A 25375-nucleotide genomic window follows, 5' to 3' on the forward strand; every position below is an offset into this window, starting at 1 on the left:
CCAAATGTGGGTGAAACATTGGTGTAGAATGACAAATGTATTGTGTTAGATTCACGTGGGAAAACACATATCAAACTAGAAATTGTGAGAGTGCTTTTAGTGCTCTGTGGCAGTTGGGATTGCCAGGGAAAAACTGTGGGCAATATCTGGGAAGTTCATAGTAGTTAAGTAAAACACAGCCTTAAGACTGGAGTGTTCTGTGTGATTATAGCATCAAAGACAAGACCTTGTAAAAGTGCTCAGCTGTGCCTGACTCCACATTTATTAACAAATATCCCAGTAACTGGAAAGTAAAATAATAAATAAAGCATTAGAGATGATATTGCAGACAAGTTAGGGGCGAAAAAAATATGAGCAAAGCAGATGTTATACAGACAAATTTAAAACGTGCAGTTTCCACAAGGTTTGTTTGGATTTGGATTGTTGTTTGGGTTTTGCTTGTCTTCTTGTGGTTAGGTTTGCCTTCAGTGGCATCAGTACTTGTTTGCTCTGATAATGTCTTTTCTAGATAAGCCTTGTCTTGGAGAAAGTTAGGTTGCAATTTCTTGCATGTATCTTAAAAAAAAGTGTTATTTCTTTATTGCATATTTAATGTAGTCACGTGAAATGACAGGTAACTTGGCTAAAATGGTCACAAGTAGAAGTACAGTATTTCTAAATGTGTTTTTGAGACACAGAGCAGTAGAAAAGAGACCACGATGCACAGGTTGGGCAGAAAGATGGGCAGTTTTTCAGTGTATGTAAAAAGAAATATCCTTTAATATTTTCACTTCAAAGTTTAGTGTTTAATATGAACCTAATCTGACCATTTTTTCATAAAATGCCAGCAGCTCAGCTGGAATAGAGCCATTGGAATTTTTTTAAATTTCCATTGTCTGGTCACTTGGAATGAAGCTGAGTTCAAGCTTCTGAACTTCTGTTCTATTAACCTGCTTTAATCTTCCAAGGAAACGGGAATAATACACAGAAAAATAAGTAGAACTCACAAAGTCTGTCAAACATTTTGTTAAGGGTTTTTTATTTATGTGCTTACAAAAAGAGCTTGTCATGCAATAAATGCCTGCCTGCCTAATGCTTTGTTTCTCTATTTGTACATTTTTCTTCCCAGAGTTTAATTTGCCTTCATTAACTGCAGTGAGCCATCTGGTGGCACATCAAAAACCCCTACACTGACTTTTGTGTGATGGCTCCTGTGTTAGCTCTTTGGTGCTGGCTTAGTTTTTTTATCTGAGGGAAAGAAATGAAATCCCTGGCTTTGTTTTTTGATTCTTCAGCCGTTGTTATAAAATATTGCAGCGTTGATCTGAAAGCAAAAACCTGGAGGGTTTCTTAGTAAACTTTCTCAGGGTATCTGTGGAATCCTGGTGTTGTCCCTTCATGTGCAGTGAGATTTCAAAATGCGTTCACGCAATTTCTAGATTTGTTGGTAAAATTATACAGAAGCTTAATTAAGAGGAAAAGTGATAAATACAAGTAAAAATACTTTTTTTTTTCTTTTTCTCCTTCTAAGGATTTTAAAATACCTAGTAATCCCACACTGAAGATTCCACTAGCAGCTGTATTTGATGATTTAGATATAGAAGTGGAAGAGGATGAATTGAAGACTAGAGGTAATAAAAGCAAAATCCAGCCCTTTATTGCATGTGTATGTCTCCAGGTCTGTTCTCCAGCTATTTACTAGTTCTGTTTTAAGTGGAACTGTTTCCTTTTCTGCTCCAACTAAGATCTTTATTTTTAGTTTCACCTTTCTTGCAGCAGTCTTTCCTTACCCTCAGAACAGAGGCTGTGGTGATAAATGTGCACCCATGCAAGCAGCAACAAAAACAAGAAAACATGTTGGAGTCCTGGTTGAGTTAGTTGTATTCTAGCCACTCTGGTGAAAGTAGGTTTTTATAAAATCAATTCTAATGTTTTCACCTGCTCTAAAAGGTTCCTGATTTGAATGCTTTCCTGCATTTTGAGTAACCCTTTTTGTAGCCTGTAGTATCCCAGTATGGGGCTTGGGTTATTTGTTTTTCCTGTACATAATTGATTTAGTGCACTGCCAAACTTCATGATATCAAAGGTTACCCCACCCTAATATTAAACTAGTGTAAAGATGAAAATGAGAGTGATGAAATCCCAAAACAGTGAAGTCTTAATTTCTCATTTCTTAAGAGAACACAGTAATTATTATTTCTTAGAAGTCTCAAATTCTTAGTGATCACTCTAAAAAGGATATATGTGTTTGATGGCAAAGAAACTATTTCTAAGCACCATTTTCTCAGAAAAATCTGGCCAGCACATTGTTGAGCTGTTGTTTTTGAGATGCCAGTGATGATAAAAAACTTATTCTAATTTATGCATGTCTTTGGGTTTGGTGGTTTTAGCTGGGCAAGAGTTAATTTTCTTACAGTAGCTGCTCTGGGCCTGTGTTTTGGATTTGTGCTGGAAACAGTGTTGATAATACAGGGGTGTTTCAGGACAAGCGGGGCTTGCACTCAGTCAGGGCCTTTCCTGCTCCTCACAGCACAGGGCTGGGGGTGCACAGTGAGCTGGGCCAGCTCTGAGTGAGCACAGGGATATTCCAGACCATACCCTGGGGGAAGAAGGAGGGAAGAGTGGGACTTTGTTAGAGTGCTTGTCTTCCCAAGTCACCGCTACTGGGGATGGAGCCCTGCTTTCCTGGGGCAGCTGAGCCCCTGCCTGCCCATGGGGAGTGCTGAATGCATCCCTCGTTCCATTCTGCTTCCCTGGACAGCTCTTGCTGTCCCTATTGAACTGTCTTTGTCTCAACCCATGAGCTCTCTCACTTTTACTCTTCCAGCCCTCCCCCTGTGCCCCCATGAGGGGGTGAGTGAGCCACTGTGGGGTTGAGTTTCTGGCTGTGGTCAAACCCCAGCGATGGGTCTGGTTTCTCCTTGGCTCACCCACCCCCAGCTTTCCCTCTCCTAATTCTGCTGGCATTGGTCACACAACCTGCCTTGTCCCTTCTGGTGTCTGGCACGGTCTTTCTGGATGTGTCACCACCCCACTAATTAGCCATCTGCCCTTCAATCATTAAGCCATGTGGTTTATTCCTAGTTAGCCTCTCCAACTCATGGGTGTATTTGTATAGCTCTGTATCTTGTCCTGTTAATATTTTGGGGAATATAACTTTGTAGGAATAATGTACAAGTAGAATAATGTACAAGTAGAATAATGTGCAAGTACAATTGTATTAAAGTTCCCAGTAATAACGATGTGTCTACGTTAGGACATTTATCAAATTAAAAGGGAGAAACTTCTCTAGCCCCATTTTAACTTTGTTCTTAAAATTTCTTCTGAAATGCTTTTGGTGGAGCAAGCAGTAGAATATATCTTCATAGGAAAAGAAGTCTATTTGAAAACTTGCCTTGCAATATTACAGGCTGGAAAAACGCAGTGAGAATATCTTCCTGATACATCTGCTGCTGTTAAAAAAAAAGAAATAAAATTTTTAAAAAGTTAAAATCCCATGACTGTTCTTGTTTTCCAGTTTTAGTCAAAATGATTGTCCTTTTTGTAGTAGAAATGGAAGGGCAGAATGAAGTTTCAGGTACAGGAAGCAGGACTATATTTCCATATAGACAGGTGGAAGGATATTTTAAAACTCAGGTTTTAGGTTCTGTGTTTTAGAAGGTGTAAGTGAAGTAACCAAACTGGTTTTCAGATATAGAAAGATTTTCTTAGTAAGTTTTATTTTTCTGCCACAGTCTAATAAAACAACTGGGGTTGTTCCTGTACTTGAAGAACTGCATAGAGCCATCAGTGTTTATTGCTGTTTCCACTCTTGCTGATGTTTTACTTAGAAATGTTACTGTTTCCTCCTACAAAAACTATTTAATTTTGACATTGATTACTTCATTAATGTAACACTTTAGTAGCCATGAATAGCATAATTCATAATCACAGAAAGCATATATGTCAATCTTAAAGGTATATAATTGGAATAGAAAAGGAGTAATGGCAGGTAATTATAATTTTGATTCTGGGGTAATCACATCACTGAGCAGGTTTTGAATGTTTAACATAATCTGACTATTAGCATGAACTTGGGACAGAAGAATAAAGTCTTTGAGAAGCTTTAGGTAATGTGATTTGGCAGCATAGCAAAAGTTTAACTGAACAGATAAATCGTGCAGTGAAACTTAAATATTGATAAACAGATTTTAAATTAAAATCTGCAGGTGTCATAAACCACCAACAGTCAGTCAGATGAAATACAGTCTACCTGTCTGAAGTGCTTTGGTCAACCAAAATCAAAACACAATTACTGCTTCTAGTTAGGTTGGCATTCCTTTAGGAATGTTTCTTTTAGTTACAATTCTGCATTATAATCAGCATCCCAAGCATGACATGAGTATTTTGATTAGTATATGTTTTCTAGGAAGTATTTTCCTTAATATGTTGTGTGTTGGATTAACAGACTTGCTGAGTATATTCATTCTGCTTTTCAGGTCTAACAGGATTAAAAAATATTGGAAACACTTGTTACATGAATGCAGCTTTACAAGCTCTTTCCAACTGGTACGGAAAATGATTGTAAATGCAATTTCATATTTGCTTATGTGTGCATTTTCTCAAGATGGAAATGTTTGGTTGCAGCCTTTAAGGATGTAGGAAATGGAATTGTTCAATGACATAAAGTAGTATTCTTTTTATGTTATAATTCTGCATGAAATGGGGATTTCCTCTTCTATTTTAAGAACCTTAAAAGAATTCACTGGTTTTTTTCTTTTTATTCAGCCCACCTTTGACACACTTTTTTCTTGACTGTGGAGGCTTAGCCAGGACAGATAAGAAACCAGCAATTTGTAAAAGTTACCTCAAGCTGATGACAGAACTCTGGCACAAAAGCAGGTATTGCATCATTTTGGTAATGAAATAATAATAAATGGACTCCAGAGGCATGAAGGATGCATTAATCTGTCCTAAGTTCCTCATTTTTATGTTGTGTCTATCACAGAATTTCTCTTAAATAAGGAAGGGAAGACTAAGGGGCAGGATTCAAACACTCCTTATAAGCTGTTCTTTTCCCTGTCTACCAAAGAGAGGACAAATAATTGATATAAATTTTATCAAGGAAGGTCTGACAAGAAATAGATTAAAGCATTAAACCTTTAAAAGTGTTTATATCTGCCAGAAACGCACCTAAAATGTTTAACTACTTTATCCTCTCTGTGTCCTTCATCCTGCATTAATGATTTATCTGTTTCCCTTCCCTCTTTATACGGAATTTCTGTCTAAGAAAGTACTTCAAAATATAAATACAAAGGTAGAGAAACAGTAACTGTGCATAGTGCCAAGAATATGTCTGATTTGTCATCTGATTCTCTGGTAAGAAATGTGGCATAAAAGGCCTGATAAAGTTTCTGTTGGATGACAGATTTTTTAAAAATTGTGTCAGTTAATAATTCAATGCCAATTAATAATTCAATACCAATATTAAGTTTGGTTAAGATTAATAACATTGGTGTTCAGTTGCAGGTAAAATTATGATTCAAATAAAGATAGAAAATTCCACTGAAATGCTTGCTTTTTAACGTTTATATATTTAAAACTTTATTTTAGGCCCGGATCTGTTGTTCCTACTGGTTTATTTCAAGGAATTAAAACTGTTAATCCAATGTTTCGAGGCTACTCCCAACAGGTAAAACTGTCTGATGTCTTTTAAATCTACCTAAGCTTAGGCAGAAATCTAATGCTGAAGATACCATACTTCTGTATTTGTTTAAAGCATATGCAATGTCAATTTTAGTTGGTATGCTTCAAATGCAGATCCTCTGAAATGGAACAATCAACAGTTAAGTCAGGTTTTATGTTTATTTATATCAAATTCTCAAAAGGCTTCATCTTCTCAGAACAACTTCTTTTCCTTTATTTCAGGAAAATTAAAGTAGTAACATAGAAACCTTACCTTTGTGGGAAATAACGCTGCTGATCTTTGAGCAGTCCCAGAAAATAAGATAAAGGTGTTCAAAAATAACAGATTATTTTTAAATTTATCTACCAGTGATATTTTTTAAAAAAATTAAATACTCAGTATGCAATTTTCATTTAGTGTCTTTGGGGAAAAACCCCACCATTGTGTGTTTTGGGAACTTGTGAAATACACGTGGATTATTGTATTGCAAAGGCATTCTTCAGTTGATCCTTCATACATTATCTTGCTGCATTCATACAGTTTGCAGCACTTCATAAAAAGCTTTTGGGTCAGATGAAAAATTTCAACCCTGTAATTAGAAAAACTTAGTAGTGTCTTCCAGGAGCCTGTATTTATTAAAAGGAATTTTGCTGTTTCAGTTGCTGTGCTTCATATTTGTGGAGTGGAGGATTAGAACACGTGTTTTAATGTTCAAATGCTGCATGTAGATGTAAAGTCAGTGTCCAATCTTCAGAGAGAAAAAGGAATTATATATATTATTATATGTATATATATATATATATTCTTTTGTAAAAGGATTGCCAGCAAAGCAGGCATATAGTTGTTTTTTTTTATTACCCAGACCCCAAACTCAAGTCTGAGAGTCGTAATATTTAAGAAAAAGCAAGTTTTGTGATTAGCAGTTGTGAGCTTAATAAGTAATTGCTGTGATGGATGGGAATGTTGAGCAGCAAAAATGAGTATTATGAACAACCAGAATACAGAAAAGAGACCAGAAGAAAATCGAAGCAGTAGTAGTTGCCAAGAAGAGTCTATTGTTTTCTCACATGCTTTATGAGATATTCTCTGTTGCCCAGGACCAGGCAGCTGCGTGGATTGATGGAATTTTAAGATGTTTCCAAACACAGATTAGACTTGTAGTAACACTTGACAGCTCTTTGTAGAAACACTTGCAGTTGGGGAATCTTGTTGAGGCTTCAGAAGAAGAATTAAAATCTTGTTGGCAGTGTGATGCAATTGGAAAGGCAGGCTAAGCAACATCACAGAGCTTTTTAATCAGGTGCTTCATGCCCAGGGAAAACAAGGCTCTGGTTGCTTTGCTGAAGATGCTGCAGAAAGTTGAAAAAAATGCTCCTTAAAATGTTCTATTACGAGCAAAGCTGGAGTCTGACCAGACTCTTGGTAGTTGCTGGAGTTATGTTGATCATTCCAGGGAGCTGTGGTGGTATTTTTGCTGAATTGAAATGTTTTGGAGTGAAACTTGTATGATGAGATTACTTGTAATGTGCAAGAAATGGAGGCAGGAAACATGAGTGGTCTGGAAATGAAATTTGTTTTCAACATTAGACACAAGACAGAGGAATTTAGGTTTTTCTTCTTTAGCAGCCACCTGTAGTTTAGTTATGTATTTAGTTCATTTTAGTTATGTGTATCTTTTCCTGATAGTTACTTTAATATCTTCCAAGTAAAATGCAATAAGGTGGTAAAACTTGTTTCAAATTGCAGGATGCACAGGAATTTTTGCGTTGCCTGATGGATTTGCTTCATGAGGAACTTAAAGAGCCAGTTGTGGAACTGGAAGATGCCCAGCCCATGAGTGTTGAAGAGAGTATGGAAGAAGACAAGAGCCAGTCAGACCTGAGCTTCCAGCCCTGTGAATCCTGTGGAAACTGTGAGAAAACAGAAAACGACACCATTTTCAAACCTGTGTTAGAGGATCCTGCAGAAACAACCATGTTAATTCAGGATGATGATAACAACTCAGTCACGTCCAAAGACTGGCAGAAAGAAAAAATATCCAGCAACAAGCTTAAAAGAGCAAATTCTATGGAAGACTTGGAAAAAGACTCAAACGCTGCTTCAGAGACCACTGAATTCTTAAATAATCAAGGAACTGTCAAAGTGCAGATCCACAGCAGATTCTCAGGTAATGCATTGCTAACGTGCAATTGAAGTAGTCCAGTTCTTAGCCAGGATATCTGTGTGAGTGGAAGTGAGTTAGAGAATATATTAGAGGTATAGTTCAAATAGGGGAGGTGATGTTATTGTAAACAATGTACCTTCTTAGTTTATTTTTTCAGTTCAGGTGTTGTGAATTCGATTTTTAATTCCCTTGAAAAGCCAACAATTTGTACGGGACAGATAGTCCAGAAGAGTGGGTTTTTTTGGTTTTGTTCTTAACTTAAGAGGAACTGAAATGGTGCTATGCTCCTAAATATCCAGTGACCTGACAGTCTGGTTTAATTAGTTACATGATCATTGTGTCTGTTCATTCTGCAGTCATTTTGGTAGAATTTATGCAATAATGGAAATATTAATTGCAGAATACATCAATGATGTCCACATGAATGACATGTCTGCAGCCCAAAGCCCATCATCAGTTGAAGGGATGAACACACGCTTGTCAAACAGTCCTCCAAAATCATTCTCATCGTGCTCTTCGCTGGCACCAGTCCACAAAAAAGGTACAGGCCCTTTATTTTCTCCCACCTGGAGCTGAGTTATTCTGCATTACAGTTTTCATCGTGTTTCTTAGGTCTTGTGTAACAATGCAGGGGTTTTCTATGCCCTGTTTCTAGTGGGGAGAGAGAAGAGAGCATTATGTAAGCTGGACATATAAGATCACTCCCTGTATTTCTGTAGTGGTCTGATTCTCTTGGAGTATAAATACTATTTACCTCTGTTTTGGGAGGATGGAATAACATTTTTAGACAATTTTCTCAATTGCACTGGTTTGGAGAGAGGAGAAACGTGTAAGAAGGAAGTACCCCCAGAAAGGTAATGCCTTTCAGAGAACAAGCAGTTGGTTCTGCAGCAGCAGTTCAGTAAATCAGCATTTTAGTGTGTTGAGGTTTAAGGAGCTGTGTGCAGCTGTACATGCTGGCTGTTCTGTGGTTGATAATATCCCTGCAGTGCAGACTATTTCTTCTGGCACTCCCCACAGGACAGTGTGTTTATCAGCAGGTAGAATATTTAGACTTTTACTGCCTTTAGATACCAGCCAGTGCTGCTTTGGGGTACAAGGAACAATATATTATTATTTTTTCCCTTATTTGTCTAACAGTAGATTACTTCAAGAAAACCTCATCTTTCGGAATTTGCAATTCTTTTGCATTTGGCATTGCACCAAACCCAAACCAAAAACTCGTGCATCTTGAATATTGTGATCCTCTTTCATTCACCAGGCTGTCCAGGATAAGTTCTGAACATGTTCATGTTATCCTTTTAATGTTTTAATTTGGTGTTGAATGGCAGTGGTTTAATGGACTGAAATCATTGACATCCTCCTGTTTCGAGGTTCATTTGTTCAGCAGTTTTGACACTGCACCTGTACTACTGTCTCCAGTTTTGGCTTCACCATTACAGGAGGGTTTTAGACAAACTAAAGCAAGTCTGTCAGAAGAGGTACGAGGTGACTGGAGCCTGTCATGCACAAGGAGAGGCTGACAGACCTGGGTTTTTTAATAAACTGGTGTTAGGCTGGACTCTAGAGGTACATTGAGTCTGCTCCACCTCACTGGGATTAGTGTTGTGATGCAATAACCTTGTGTGTGAGCTCTTCAGCCCAACGTGGTTAAAACTTCCTGGGAAGTTCTGATGGAATTTAGTGTCAGGTAGAATTTTTAACTTTATACCTTGGGGGATTGCTGCCAAGATGAGCAGTAGCAGTAGGCTGTAGATCTCAAGACTGGCAGTTTGAGTTTTACTTACAGAGGCAAAAGTTCCTGGTGTTTGTTCCCCACAAACTGCACAAGGAACCTGCCTGTATTGACTGGTACTGGCAGCGATCTGGTGGTGTAATTTCTAAGAAATATTTAGTAAATAGTAAACAGGCCTTGGCTCATAATTTAACCCAAAATATGTGTGACTTGTAACAATACGAAGCTGAAGGAAATCAGAATCTGCTGTGCTTTGATTTCCTTCAGCATTTTATTTTTGTCACTTTATAGTTTCAACGGTGTCATCCCCCAAAAGGAAGAAGCGCAAGAAGTACAGGAGTGTTATCTCTGACATATTTGATGGCACTATAATAAGCTCAGTCCAGTGCTTGACTTGTGATCGGGTGAGTAAGCAGAGAAAGTTCTAGCTTTCAATATATATTTTTTTTTTCCCTCAATACAAATACTTACCACTTTATGAATGCAGTCCTTCTCTGGTGACTTTATATTCTTTTGTGGCAGATCCCTCAGAACATTAGGTGGTTTCATGCTTGTTTACTCAGATTGTAGTAGTAGCTACTACCAGCACTTAGTGCTTAGAATAGCTTGTATTAATTGAGCTGGATATTTAGTCAGAACTGAAAAATAACATTTTGAGAATTGGCTCATAGCAAGGATGGAGAAAGAGGCTTGCTCTTCAACTTCACTTAGGTATGATTAGTTTTGAATAATAGTCTCAATATCCCAATATCCTCCATATCTGCTACTGTCATAAGTTCTCAGGTACCTCTTGTCGCAAACAAAAGATAAGACAGTAGTCTAATCATACTGCTGGAACAGTGTTATCAGGTAGATTGAGGCTAACAAAATTCATGTCTTCCAAAAAATCCAAGTAAAGACACTTTTACAGGTGATATGAGTCATTAGTTGCTTTCTGAACTTGTCCTCTACTGCAAGATGTGGTGCAACATAGGAAAAGTTGATTTTTTTTTTCTGTACTGTTTGCTCAGAGAACTACTTGGAACAGCACATGTGGTTATTTAAAAGAAGTCAGTTATCTAAATAGGTCTAGTGGACCACTTCAGTTCCAAAGCAATTGTATCAAGTGTTGGATATCCAAATCCTTACCTTGGGGACAACTTTCTCAGCATAAGGTTTAAACCTAACCCTGATAGAGTTGCATGCCTTTACTGCTTCTCTTGTTTGAGATCTAAGATAGTGAGACCTCACGATAATCTGATGAGCAAGTTCAAAAAAACAGCTCAGAATTTCTAAAGTTTGCTTGGTGTTCTCCTCTGGGATTATGTGATCAGTGAATGCAGCCCAGGAGCAGGAATACAGCACAGCTGGGTCTGCCACAGTGAGCCCAGTTACATCAGGTCAAGGTAATGCCAAAGTAAAATAGTGTGGAAACAATGCACTGAAGCTTTCTGAAGCTTCTATAACAGGAGCCTGAGGCAGAAATCATGGTGCTTTGTATGACTGGTAGGAAGATAAATAATGATGACTTAATATTTCAGTGAGAACAATGTGCAGGTTCATTCTAAAATGTTATTTTTTGCTTCCTCTTCTTTAGAAAATGAATTCTTATTAATCTCCTTATTTATAATTCATTTGCTACCCTGTGGAATTTTCAGTTATACAGTGACTCAGTAGCTACTGGTGAACTTTACAGAATTGAATTTAATTGCTGTTTCTCTTCAAGCTTAACTCTGTTGTGTTTCATTTGTTTTCTTTTTTAGCTGTCTGTAACTCTGGAGACCTTTCAGGATCTGTCCTTGCCTATTCCAGGTAAGGAAGATCTTGCTAAACTCCATTCTGCAAGTCATCAGACATCTCTAGTCAAGACAGGGTCCTGTGGAGAAGCCTATGCCCCCCAGGGATGGATAGCCTTTTTTATGGAATATTTCAAAAGGTAAATCATATTTACCTTGTTGCCTTTATCTGTCTGTTTTGAAATTCTAGTTTCTGCTCTTCTGGCAGAGCATTTGTTGGTTTTCTTTCTTTTCTGTCAATGATGTTTCAGGTTTGTTGTCTCATGTGTTCCTAGCTGGTTTTGGGGTCCAGTTGTAACCTTACAAGATTGTCTTGCTGCCTTTTTCGCCAGAGATGAGCTCAAGGGTAAGAGGTTCATTCCATCAACACATTTCTTCTGGTTTTTTTTTTTCCCTCCTATCCCAATAAGATGATTAATATCTTCTTAGCTTGATTCAATTAAGCAGAGGCCACCTGTTAGACTGTTACACAGTCATTCCTTGTTCTTTTGGGATCATTCCTTTCAAAAAGGTAAGCTTCTCACTCACTTGAATATTTGAGATAAGAGATGCCCATGAAAGCTGCTTTAGAAATGTCAAGTAAATCTGAATTTGGTTTAGTGAAACTGTATAAACTGAAGGTTCATAAAAATTTCAAACCCCCCTATATTAATATTCATTCTCATAAGCTTAATTTGGACGTCATAAATTATTTCCCTTCTAAATTACACAGCATCATCTCTTTAGATTATGCTGTACTGCTTCCTAGTTGAAAACATAAAACCTAAGAAGCTTTCTCTATAGTTGCTATGTCAACTCTCTTCCAACTCTTAAATATTGAATGAAACCTAAAGATAAATTCCTTTGAAATTTTTAAATGTATGCACTTGAAGGATAACTGTTTGGATTTAGGGAATAATGGCTGAATTTCTTCTCCCTGATATTTGCAGGTGATAACATGTACAGCTGTGGAAGGTGTAAAAAGTAGGTTGGCTTTTACCTTTGTTTTAACATTGAGGTCTTTCATGTTTCTGTTAGTCCAGAGGCATTTATTTCTGTTGGCTATGTCACAGGTACTGTTCATCTTTTGATATTACCCTGTGTTCTGGCTGTCAAAAATTTGATATTACTGAGGTGCAGGGGTCAGGAAACACTGACTTACTGTCCCACATTGCAAACCAAATGTGCTTAATTCTTTTTCGTGCCCTTACAATTTTAGATCTGAGTTTGTTTTGATTGATAAAATAAAAGCTTTTAGCCCTCTCTAATATTAGCAGGTTTTCACTGATATGCAGTAAGTCACTAAGGTGTGTTAAAAGTAAGTAAATAAACTATGTCTTTAAATACAAAAGAACCAAGAAACAGAAGTGGTCTGAAGACTTCTTGAAGCCCTCTGTGGTACAGGAGTGTTATTCCTTCTTGTATCTGCTGTAGATAGTTTCCTAAAAATAAACTTAGTACGTTTTTTTTCTCTTTTGCTGAATAATCAGCTCTCATGGAACTTAAAGTTCCTTCCTTTATGCAAAGAGAAACTATTAGCTACTTGGGACTTGATTATCTGTGTTTGCTGCTTTGAATTTTTCAGCAGTACAGATTGTCTTGTCTTCTAAAGCCTCATTGTTTGTATCATCTTGGCTACTCCATGTCTAGTCTGTGTTCCAGAAATGTTTTGGGTTTACTGACGTAACATTCAGCTTAGACTTTTCCTGATCTAGCACAGTAAACTAAAAAGTTTTCAGAACTAAGTATTGGTTGTTTTGTTTTGTTTCCTTTGCTTAGGTTAAGAAATGGAGTGAAATTCTGCAAAGTGCAAAAATTTCCTGAGGTACAGTTACAATATGCACTTTAATACACTTTTGCTGCATGATTAGGAATGTGCTAAGACTAATGAGTTGTGTGCAGTAAATTGTGTTTATAATGCTGATGAAAGCCTGTCTTCATATTGGCATTTGTTTAAGAATGTGAGCAACATTTGATTATTCACCCTGTAAGAAAATGAATCTTGTAAGTGACAAGTAGAGTTATAGGAATGGGATTTTCCTGTGTTGTTACTGTCAGCTTTCAGACAGTAACAACAATCATATTATTATATATACTACTGTTTATACTGTAGGTCATAGAATTAAACACCACAGCCAGACTGGAAGTCTTTTCTAGAAGTAACACTTTACGTTTTAAAAGTAATCCAGTCTTAGACTTCAAAGTATGAGTTGATGGCTGCAATAATCAGGAAGAATCAATGTCCCTCATGACAGGATTGTGCAATATGTGCACTGAGGAGGAGAAAAGGTACATTGTTCACTGCTGCATCAGATTGACAGGGAGCTGAACATGAGCCAGAGTGTGCCCAGGTGGCCAAGAAGGCCAATGGATCCTGGCCTGGCTCAGGAACAGGGTGGCCAACAGGTCCAAGGAAGTGATTCTGCCCCTGGACTCAGCACTGGTGAGGCCACCCCTGGAGTGCTGTGTCCAGTTCTGGGCCCTCAGCTCAGGAAGGACATGGAGGGGCTGGAGCAGGTCCAGAGGAGAGCAACGAGGCTGGGGAAGGGACTGGAGCACAAGTGCTGTGAGGAGAGGCTGAGGGAGCTGGGGGGGCTCAGCCTGGAGAAGAGGAGGCTCAGGGGAGACCTCCTCACTCTCTGCAACTCCCTGACAGGAGGGGGGAGCCGGGTGGGAGTCGGGCTCTGCTCCCAGGAAGCAGCAGTAGGACAAGAGGGCTGGGTCTTCAGCTGTGCCAGGGGAGGGTTAGGTTGGATAGCAGGAAGAAATTTTTTACAGAGAGTGCTCAGCCATTGGAATGGGCTGCCATTGGAGGGGTGGATTCACCATCCCTGGAAGTGTTTAAGGTGAGACTGGATGTGGCATCAGTGCCATGGGCTGGGAACCACAGCGGGGTTGGAGCAAGGGCTGGACTTGGTGATCTCAGAGGGCTTTTCCAACCTGGTTGATTCTATGATTCTGTGATCAGTGTTAGTAGACACAACTGATTACCAACAAAAATCATCTATGGAACACAAGAGCTCGTGTTGCTTCAGGTCACTGGGAAAAGTATTCTTGGGATGATAAAAGGAAAAGATGGCATGCACAGTTCAGTTATTTAATATCAAATACCGTGTGTAGTTCTTGACTGAATCTGTCAATCCTTCTTACAGATATTGTGCATTCACCTCAAAAGATTTAGACATGAACTTATGTTTTCCACAAAAATTGGGACCCACGTGTCCTTCCCCTTGGAAGGCCTCGATCTTCAGCCTTTCCTTGCGAAGGACAGTCCAGCTCAAATCGTGACTTACGATCTCCTGTCTGTCATCTGCCACCATGGAACTGCCAGCAGTGAGTCTGAGCTCCATTGCTTTGTCTTTGCAGTTAAAACTCACATCAGCACTTCCCTTTAAGGGTGGTTCCATATCCTGGAGGGTAAATAGATAATGTGCCTTACTTACACTTATATGCATTACTTATTTGAAAAGGGTTTTACAAACCATCACAGAGAGGTCAGTAATTTTTTAAAAAGGTGGATGATCGCTGCCATTTAACCCCAAAACAGGCAGGAACTGCTGTATGTGGGTAGTGATACAAGTAGCTGAATAAACATATTATTGCTGCATGTCAAGGTCATGTCTGCCGAGATGCTTTTAATATTTATAAGCTTTGGAAAATAGGAGAAAGCGATGTTTTAAGCCAGTAACTTCATAGATTATTATAGAAGTTACCCCCTCATATTTCTCAAACTTGAGGTATCCATTGTTTGGATGAATTTTTTTTCTTTCTTTTTCTGGGTGCTTGCTAAATGGTGCTTCACATAATCAGTTTAGCACATACTTGATTATTTACCTACTGGCAGCTAAATATGTATTTAAAAATAGTAATAATTTAAAATATATGATAAATAATCTTCAAAACACAGTTAATGGTGGTGATATCATGTAGCTGTTTCACATCTATGCTACTTTATAATAGAAAGCACACAAAGAATTGCAAAGAGTTCATTGTGGGAACTGATTTGGGTTAATTGTTCGGTCTTACTGGTTCAGGACTGCATTAGACAACAAGCTGCTCGAAGAGTTCAAGAACATGCTGAAAGCAGTGGTGTTCAAACTGATAGAAATACAGACAAAAAACTGATGTTGAGTTTGAAAGAAGTTGAAATCCAAGTTGTGTCTGCTAATGATTCTGTGTTTCTCCTATTTAAAACTTGACTTTTTTGGTTTGTTTTTTTTTTTTTTTTAGGACTTACTTCCTTTTCATGTATTGCAGGGTAAGATGGGCAGCTCTAGAGCCTTTTTAATAACTCTTGCTTCTACCACTCTAGGTGGCCATTACATAGCTTACTGTCGCAACAATTTAAATAACCTGTGGTATGAATTTGATGACCAGAGTGTCACAGAAGTATCAGAATCCACAGTGCAAAATGCAGAAGCCTATGTTCTCTTCTACAGGTAAGAACTTTGAAGTATGATCATACCTCTCTGAGTCAGGTATGTAACTAACTTTTTAAGCAGAGGGGCAGCTTTCAGGAATCAGCTGCCCCACAAGAATTATTATGGAATAATTTGACCAACCAGAAAAGCCTGTGCTGGAGAGAAACTTAATCCTTAATGAAAATTAAGCCTGCACAAAAAAAGCACAGTGAGAGAAATGGAAAGAGAACTTCAAGCAACACTTAGAGCTTGCCACCAGTTACCTTGTGTTCCGTTAGAGGAAGGGAATTCTGCTCAAGAGGAGGTTTTGCACATGGAAGGTTTTTAACTGTTAGAGCTCTGGATGGAATCATGCAAAGTCTTTATCAGATTGGGATGTGGAACAACAGAGGTTTTCCTGTGCTGTAATTTAATTTCAGGGAATTTATAAGATAGTCTGTTCTTGAAAAATGAAAGGTGAGTAGTCATTTTATTATCATCATCTTCAGTTTAAGGGATTTCACTATCAAACTTTTAAGAGTTTTGTTAAATAAATTTGATCTGACTTTGAACAGGTAATGTATTTTAAATGGTGTCATGGGTTTACTGTGGCCCAATTTTTAAAACTCACACAAAATTGCTAAAAGATGAGAGAGGTTTCACGACAGGCAAAAGAGACTCGACATGAGGATTAATATTAAAATTTATTGCTAACAGAATAGAAACTAAAGAGTAACGAAATACACAGTATTAAACACACCTTTTGATCACAGCATTTGTTTTTTCCTACTGTTTTAATCTTGTTTTGCTGTACTGTAAATAGCCTTGTCACTAGAGGCATATTTTTACCTGAAGCTTTTCTGTTAGTATTGGACTCAACTTTCACACCATAAATTAACTGAGGTGGCTCAGTTTTTTTGTGATGCTGAGTCAAGTTTGAGTTCAGAGTTTTGGAGGATGGAACGAAAGGTTCAGACCTGCTTTTGGAGAAGAGAGATTCTCTACAGTCTAAAACAGGAGAGCAGAGTTACTTCCACTTGTACAGCAGCAGCAGTTTCAGTGAGAAAAGCAGGGGGACACAGGAAAAGTGGGGGAATTAGCTGATCTAATTCCTGTTTAACCTTAACCTCTGAAGGTAAGTGAGGAACATCTGCCCAAGGAGTGCAGCTGGCAGAGCTTTATCTCAAAAGCAGGGTGGAGGAAATGGGCAGATGGGCACAGCCCTTCTCCTGTGCTCTTGGGCTGCAAAAACTTCAAAGTATTTTCAAGGTAATTTACTTGAAGGCAGAGTTTTCTTTTCAAAACTAAATTACCTGCAGTGTACCCAAGGAGATGTATGTATTGAATGATTTGTGTTTTGGTGACAGGAAGAGCAGTGAGGAAGCACAGAGGGAGAGACGGAGGATCTCGAGCCTGCTGAACATGATGGAGCCGAGTCTGCTGCAGTTCTACGTTTCCAGGCAGTGGTTAAACAAGTTCAAGACTTTTGCAGAGCCAGGACCAATTTCAAATAATGACTTTCTCTGTATGCATGGAGGTGAGACTGTCACTGAGAATCATTAAAAAACAATTTGTCAGCTTTAGCTATAAACAGGGTGTACACTTCTTTTAGTTAAAGGAATTTGACTATGGTAAGTTCATATTATAACTTCTTAGGTAAATTATAACTTCTAAGTAAATTATTTGTCCTATGTTAGTAGCTGACTAATTGGAAATTATACTGTGTGAAGTTATCCTATTTTTTTCTTTTCTCTACATGTTTGATTCTGTTTTTAAACTTCCTTCATTCTTGAAGAGGATCAGCTTGGCTTATCTGCTTGCCTCCTAAACGAGTGTATTCCCATTTTTAAAAATCCTGTCACTACATCATCCTCCTCAATGTTTTCAGCTGCCAATTTAAATATTTTTCTCAGCTCTGTGCTAGAAGCAACAAGAAGGTTTGAAAGCTGTAGAATAAGAAATTGGTCTGATGCAGAGTATCCAGTGCATAGCAGTGTAAAAATTGAGTAGTAATGCTGTATATTTGGTATAGGAGCATAAAAATTTTACTTTGTGCTAAATGTTAATAAAAATTAATTACACCAAGCAAAATACTTGAATTTTGAATAGACATTTTGTTGATGTGCTTACATGCATAAACAAAATATTTAATCACTAGCATTTGAACTGCATACCTTAAGCTTTTTGAAATCAGTGTCTAAAATGCATTCTAGCTCTTTAATTTTTACCATTCAGGTAGTTTGCTCCTGCTTTTTATGAACTTTTCAGCTTCATAAAAGACTAAAATTTAAGAGCGATCTTCATAAATACAGTAATAGATTACACTGGGTTAAAACTTGTGATTTCTCTGAATTCATTGAAAGCTTCTATTTTTTATTTCTTTGGGGATTTCTAACATAGTCTCCTCACCCCCACGAAAATTCCACAGGTCTTTTTGATTGTTTGATTTTCTTGCTTGTTTTTGTTCCTTCTGCAGGTGTTCCTCCACACAAAGCCAACTTCATAGAGGACCTGGTTGTAATGCTACCTCAAAATATATGGGATAATCTGTATAGCAGGTAACTTTGGAACCATAATTGGAAAAAAACTCCAGTGCTGCCGTTTGAGAGCAAAGAAATGTTCCAAGCAGCAACATCAGACCTCAGAATTAGTGGCTGAGGAAAGAAAAAACACTCCAGGCACAAAGCTGAGTGAAGGGCTTGCAAACAGCCAATTTATTTAATTTTCTGGTGCAAAGCAGTGCTAAAAGGCTCCACAGAGTGGTGTGTTATTGGGGCAGCACTTCAATATTAAACCAATAAACACGTATGGTATGTACAAAATAACCAAAGTAGGTCAGCAAAAGTCCCCTTTGCAAGAGGTGTTTTGAAAGAGCTCTCTGTAGCAGCTTCCTGTTCTCTTCTTGGCTGGAGACAGCTTTTCTTTTCTGCTGGCTTTGAACCCATGGCCTCAGCTGCCAGTGCTGCTTCCAAATAACTTATATCTGAGTGTTCTGGACAAGTACTCCATGCTTTTTAATGTTGGGCAGGTTTAAGTGCTTGCTTATAAAGGGGCAATTCTTACAAGCTATGGCTCCTTTTAGAGTGACAAAAAGCTGCAGAAGAGCTTTGCTGATGACCTAAAAGACTCTACATTGCCCTTGCATTAAATATTTTTAGCTGTTAATGTCCTGCTACCTAAACACTACATCTAAAGGGTCGATTTTTTTAAATTTTGTATTGATATTTTAAAATTTTAAGTAAAACCAATGCTATTTGCAGCTTATTTCCACTTTCCCTGTATATAGTGAATTTTTCTTCCATTATTCATTTTCTGCACGCAAAATACAAAAGTATTTGTTGTTTCTGAAGGAAAATGTTTTTGAACTTCTCGTTGATCTCCCTTGTCTGTGAATATCTTTAAGAAGATGTCAAACTTAAGTCATGTGATAGAAAAGTCCCAGAGATTGTGGGGTGCTCCAGATCTTGAGAGTAATCTGTTAGGTATAAAAGAGGTATGACTTGTTATGGCTAAACATGGTATTTTTCACAGGATTAATGGTTTTTTTTTACTTTTACTGCAGATATGGAGGAGGCCCAGCTGTTAACCATCTGTATGTTTGTCATACCTGCCAAATAGAGTCTGAAAGAATTGAAAAAAGGAGGAAAAATGAATTGGAAATGTTTATTCGGGTAAAAAAGTAAACACTTCTCCATTCTGCTCTTTGACATCACCCAACATTGATGACTTGACCCAGAACTGCACAGGAGATTCCCATAACAAATGGAATTTTTATTAAATATCTGTATACCTGTACACAATCCTTTCTTTCCTAATGGCAGCAGTAATGTTCTTGTGATAGCCCAGATAACTGTTTATATGGAAATCCACTTTTAATGTGTTTCTTAAATTGCTTTTTTACAGTGTGGAAACAGTGCAGCCACGTGAGCAGTTGTTCTTTATACACTGCCAGTGGTCTGTTCTGTGCAATCTGATAAGGCTTAAGTGCAATAATACTGTGCCAACACAAATGTAATCATAACCTTTAGTTCTCATTTTAAAAAAAGCCATTGGGCACATAAACCTAAGTAGTTCAGTGTGAAGTAAATATGGATCTGTAAAATTACTATCGAGGAGCTACTGTATTTTCCATGAGTTAGATGATTATGTGCTTGAGTCTGAGTGGTAAAATAACCAGTGGTAGGGATTTATTCTTAAACCAAAAGTGTGCTCTGAAGTTTTCAGTGAAAATAAATGCAGAGGTATTGGAGTCCCATTTCTGCTATCTGAATTCATGAGGGGAAGAAAAATTGAGTTGAGTCTGTTCTTTCAGTCCTGTTTGTCCTTTAATCACACTTCGGGGATGGTGTCATAGCTTTCTCATGTTTTAACTGCTGTTTGAAATTTTTAATAATTGATTTTTCTTCCCTCTGGGTTACCACTGGTCAGTAATTATTATTAACCACATTGAGTCAACCTCATTTGCTTTAGCAGTCAGTATCCTTCCAGTATAAACAGTGGGTTTGTGTGCACTGGTGTGCAAGTGTTGTTACTGGTTAGTACACAGAAAATGTCCTCTCTAGAGATTGCTTTAGGGGATGATTGCAAAACTTGCTCCATCTGAAACCTTAAGAAGTTGTGTTGATGCTTTAGGTTCGTGACTTCAAAGGGGAGGTGTAGCTGTATTACTACAGAGCTAAAAAGATCATGGGTTTAAAGGTTTAAGTGACTTTTTGCTCGTTTCTGAATAACATTGTAAAAAGATCTGTAAGTCATGGAAAGCCCCAATGCATTAGATCACCATTCCTTGCTTGGAATTGCTCTGTCACCTGCTCAAAACATTAGGGAAGAACAAACCTAGATGAAGATACAGTTCATCACACAAAGAACCTTCCATAAAATCATGGAGAAACTCTTTCAAAACGCTATTTTATTTTAAAATGTTCTACAGCAGTGTAATGTTTTGCTGTTAATAATTACAGAATTCAGTAGTTTAAAGAAAAAAAAGACAGAAAACAGCATTTTTTTTTCCTTTTAGCTTAATAGAGCATTCCAAGAAGAAGAATCTCCATCAACATTTTACTGCATCAGTATGCACTGGTTCAGAGAATGGGAAGCATTTGTGAAGGGCAAAGACAGTGGTAAGTTGTGCTCCATTCCAGAACACAGGTGATGTCTGGGGTTTTGCTGTCTTGGAGTTGTTTCTTGAAATAAGTTGTTCCTGCTTTGGTAGAAGGACAGACAGAGAAGGCAGTGAAAGCTCTGAAACATGTAAGACACGGGTTTTACAGGTTACAGATGCACCCAGGAACCAAAGTACAGAGAAATAATTCACAGCAGGGGGATAATGGGGTAGCTGTGGAAAGAATGTTCATTGTTTGCTGCAGCAGGAAAACTGTACCTAAGTACCAGGGGGTGGATTTGGCTGTGCAAACTGACAGATAATTTCTGGAGAGAAAGGTGACCTCGTGTCACAGCCTAAACTCATAGATAGCTCAGTTACACTGTGATAATGTCACTTTAGCTCACTTTAGATGCCTTTCAAGTTTTAAAATGGAAACACTGATAAAATGTCCTACAGCCTTGGTCTGCTTTAGGACAACTTTGCTAGGGGTAAGAATTAGGATTAATTTGTGGTTTACGTTGCTTGAAGACTTACTGCAATCATGAATGCTTTGAAAAACTTGCTCCTAATTAAAAATCTGATTAGTTTTTAACAACTTAGAACATACTGTTAAGCAGTACAAGAACAAGCAGTAAACAAATGAGCTGTTTCTCCTTCCATTTGGAAACAGAACCTCCAACCTGCTGTTTGTTTTCAGCTCTCCCAGTTTTAATATTTTTTCTGTCACACTAGATCCTCCAGGTCCCATTGATAATGCTAAGATTGCAGTGACAAAATGTGGGAATGCTGTGCTAAAACAAGGTAGGTGTCCAACATTGCTGCAGCTTTGGGCTCCTTGTGTATTTGCTGAAATTTGGAAATGTATTTTTTTTATTGTTGCCGTAAAATGGCAATTTCTAGTGAATCTGTGCTGTGCCCATTTTGCGGGGACCAGCTTATTCTTGAAATAAAGAATTAGTACCTCTAACAGACTAATCCAAGTGCTGATGAGAGAGTGTGGGAGGTGCAGAGTAACTTGGGAATGGGGAGTGTGCTCTGGCCTTGGACCACGTGGCTTGATCGGGGTTTTCTCAACACTTCTGCCGATGAAGCTTTGCAAGGTTGAGTTAGTGCAGGTAAACAAATGTGCAGCTCTTGGTACCTGTCCTCTTTGGGAACTTTTAATGGGCAAAGTACAGTAGTAGGCACCACTGGAGCGGGTGGTGAGGACAGAGAATACAGGAGGTAGGGGGAAAAGTCCCTTTGTTATGGCTTCTCTCTTCTCTCTCTTTGTCTCTCTCTCTTTCTTTCTCTCTTCCTCTCTCTCCTCCTTTTCCTTCTCCTCCTTGTCCTCTCTCTCTCCTCTCTCTCTTTCTCTCCCTCCTTCCCTTTACCATGAGGATGCTGAAGTTTTTGCTTAAGGAAGAGGGTGTTCCATCTGGTAGAAGAGCACTTTGACCTCTGCCTGGGTTAGTGTGAGGAAATCACTCCCACTGGGTCAGACAGGATCACTGTGTTAACACCTGGAGGGGAGATGAGCTGCTGCTCTCTTGTGCTTTGCCACTGTGAAAAGCTGCAGAAAACCAGAAATCCTGACTTGAGACAGGAGATGGACCTCTAGGATTCCTCAGAGGAATGGAATCATAAACAAAGACTCTCAAACAGTGAATAAGAAGAAATTGGACTGACCCATCACACAAGGAGCATTCCTGGGGCTGTTACTGTCCTGATAATAATGCTTTCTCTCTGGGGTTTGGAGAATTTCACTGTGGTTCTCCTACTTTTATTCTTTACTATCAGTATTAATTTCCCTGATGAAACAAGAATCTTGAGTCCTTGAACTGTGCTGTGTAATTGATGGGACTAAATATCCTTATGATAAGAATTGTTGTTTCCTGAGGACCAAGAGCTACCAGTTGTCAGCTTCACTGATAGGAATTAGAAAAGATGTTTGTTATAGAACTTGTGTTTTATGCAAGTATGTATAATTTAGAGCAGGTAGTTGTAAGAATCAAGAATGATAAAATTAACACAAAATAGATAATTGGGTTTGGCAGTTGGTGCAAGATGAAGCACAAATGCAGCTTACAGTTTTAAATTTGAATCCATATTCTTTTTTTGGTTTTGTATCTGTTTGGACTTAAATAATGAAAGAATTATTCTAAATAGTAATTAAATTTTAAAAATTTTTCAGGTGCAGATTCTGGACAAATATCTGAAGAAACATGGAATTTTCTTCAGTCAATCTATGGTGGAGGTCCAGAGATTATCCTCAGACCACCTGTTCCTCCAGTTGAACCTGATATATTGCAAACAGAGGAGAAGATTGAATTAGAAACTCATGGTCTGTAGCTATTGACAGAAAGATGAACTTGTAAGGAATACAGCTTCCTTACAAAATGCCCAAAATGCATTCCTAAAAGTTTTATTCTCTTATGTCTGTTGGAGGCACAGGTCCCTGGGCATTACATTAACTACAGAATAGTAAGTTGAAATATGTATTGCAATTTGTTTAAATAGCAGCTGTTTCTCTGTTTTGGAAGGCATGTGGTTTGTACATTTTGCTCAATGGAAAAAAAAATGTAATTTCTGAATTTATAAATAATCCTGTTACATCCTTAGACTTGAAAAACAGGGACAAACTTTAGAGATGTTCAGTAACCCTTCTGATTCCTCATTGGGCTTCTGATATCTACAAACTTTTGCCTGTCTTAATTGTACAGTCTTGACAAACCTAGGTATATGAGGAGTATATTTTAAATGGACTGTAATCAGTGATAAAGAAAAAGGATTTTCATTTCCTAAACGCTCAGGAAAAAAAATTGTCACTTATTTTGCACTGTAAGTGTATGAAATGGGTAGTACAGAACATCCAAATACTTACTGTATTTGAATGGATCAAACATTAGTGTAGACTGAATAATGTTTTAGTCAGCAAATGTCATAACTTATTGCCTACTAAATTTTACATCTTATTATAGTCTTCTGTAACTCTATAAACCTGGCTAGTGTCTTTAATAGTATATGTGGCAAAAAGATTTAGTCTTCTCTAGGGTAACATTTGAGAGCATGAAGTGTGAAATGTAAAATTATTATGGACATGAGTGATATAAATTCCAGAAAATTAAGTTGTCTGGTCTCTTGAATTACATTCATAAGCATTTCGATTTGAAGGATTTTATTGTGTTGTTAAAAATTTTCATTGGCATGATGACCTTTAATGTCAGAAGCTGGATAAAATGTATATATTGCAAAACGTTATTGAATTCATTATATTGGAATGCAGAATGGCACTTGCTCGTGGTTTTGCCTGATACTGTTACCAAATAAGCAGCATTATTCAAGACTGGATCAATAAAAAAAAAAAAATGAACTGTGGAATAGGTGGGGGGAGCTTTTCTAAATGTTTTTCATTTGTTATATAAATATAAAGACTTTTGAAGCGATGCTGTGGTGCTGCTCTCACACCCATCCAACTGCAGTTCTTGACCCCTTCATGTTTAGCCAACAATGTTGTCAGTTCTGGCTCCGAAGGAAGAAAACACTGACATAACATTCTTCTGTGTAATTTTATAGCCAGCATAAAATCACAGTGGTTTGGAATTTTGTAAAACACCTAAAGCTGTGCTGGTTAAAAACCCCACCTGTAGCAGCCCTGGAGGAAGTGTCTCTGCCCTGAAGTGTTTGTTGATGTGCTGTGTAGGAGTGTCAGTTCTGTCTGAATGGAAATCTCAGTGTCTTCCTCAGCCCACCTGACAAGAACCAGAGCTGAAAACAGAGGGGTGCAAGTCAGACTTAGGAGCAGTCAGTAACTTTCTGATCTTGCCTCTGGAAAGCTGTTCTAACCTCCCACCTCTGTTTTTTTGTCATAATAGGATGACTGAACTAAACTAGGATTTATACTAGAAAAACTTTAAAGTTTTCTTTGATTTAAGATTCTCTAAAGCTAAGGAACAACAGAAGAATTTTTCCTGCGTGTTGTTCTTAATTGGAAACTCGGGAGGTGTTTTCTTGGTTAAAGCACTGTCTGGTGATCAAGTTTATGAATTTATTCAGTGTTTTCATTAATGGTCTGGGTGGTGGAACAGACTGGCCCTGTAAAACGTGCAAGAGAAAACCGGATTGAGTGTTCAGGGCATCAGCTTGTCAGGGAATGAAGCAGTCCTGTGCCAGTGGGTATTAAAGCAGATCACACTAAGAGTTAAAACACAGTGATACCAAAACAAAACCTGTTCTGGGTAATAGTAACAAAAGCATCAGATGTGAGGCACAGGAGGTAATTATTCTGCTCTACTTGGTGCTGTGCTTGTTGTGAGGTCTCATCTGTACTCTTCCCCTTTGAATGCTATACCATGATAAATACAGGTTGAGGAGAGGTTGTTTTAGGGAAAAACAACGAGACTGGGTGTTGAAAAAGGAATTGTTTCCTCACTTAAAAGATTGCTGAAGATGCCAGACTTGCCATGTGTGATAATCACTGGATAACAGTGGACAGTTTTTCTGGGATGAGCAGGGATATTTGCCTCAGGTTTAGCAATGGTGGCTGTTAGAAACCTAGAAATATTCTGGCACTTTTGTCAGCCTTTGCCACTGCC

General features: G+C 38.1%; 1 protein-coding gene across 4 annotated transcripts in view; it reads left to right on the forward strand.

Annotated features, from left to right (window-relative positions):
* Positions 1-24073, forward strand: part of USP33 (ubiquitin specific peptidase 33) — a 33854-nt gene extending 9781 nt beyond the window's left edge. Inside the window, exons 6-24 of one of the 4 annotated variants that reach the window (XM_027744061.2) lie at positions 1511-1610; positions 4458-4527; positions 4747-4860; positions 5572-5650; positions 7391-7811; positions 8209-8349; positions 9835-9947; positions 11286-11458; positions 11561-11664; positions 12248-12281; positions 13077-13122; positions 14450-14630; positions 15610-15736; positions 17065-17234; positions 18174-18255; positions 19260-19368; positions 20715-20817; positions 21534-21602; positions 22975-24073. In XM_027744061.2, coding sequence (XP_027599862.1) covers positions 1511-1610; positions 4458-4527; positions 4747-4860; positions 5572-5650; positions 7391-7811; positions 8209-8349; positions 9835-9947; positions 11286-11458; positions 11561-11664; positions 12248-12281; positions 13077-13122; positions 14450-14630; positions 15610-15736; positions 17065-17234; positions 18174-18255; positions 19260-19368; positions 20715-20817; positions 21534-21602; positions 22975-23132 — 2394 coding nt within the window. In that variant the 3' untranslated portion in view covers positions 23133-24073. The remainder of the gene's footprint in view (positions 1-1510; positions 1611-4457; positions 4528-4746; positions 4861-5571; positions 5651-7390; positions 7812-8208; positions 8350-9834; positions 9948-11285; positions 11459-11560; positions 11665-12247; positions 12282-13076; positions 13123-14449; positions 14631-15609; positions 15737-17064; positions 17235-18173; positions 18256-19259; positions 19369-20714; positions 20818-21533; positions 21603-22974) is intronic. The other 3 variants (XM_027744058.2, XM_027744059.2, XM_027744060.2) reach the window with 3 other exon arrangements.
* The last annotated feature ends 1302 nt before the right edge of the window (positions 24074-25375 follow it).

This window comes from Pipra filicauda, unplaced genomic scaffold (assembly GCF_003945595.2).
Source record: "Pipra filicauda isolate LSUMZ 115617 unplaced genomic scaffold, ASM394559v2 scaffold36_size6622888_pilon, whole genome shotgun sequence".
In the NCBI taxonomy this organism is placed as follows: domain Eukaryota; kingdom Metazoa; phylum Chordata; class Aves; order Passeriformes; family Pipridae; genus Pipra; species Pipra filicauda.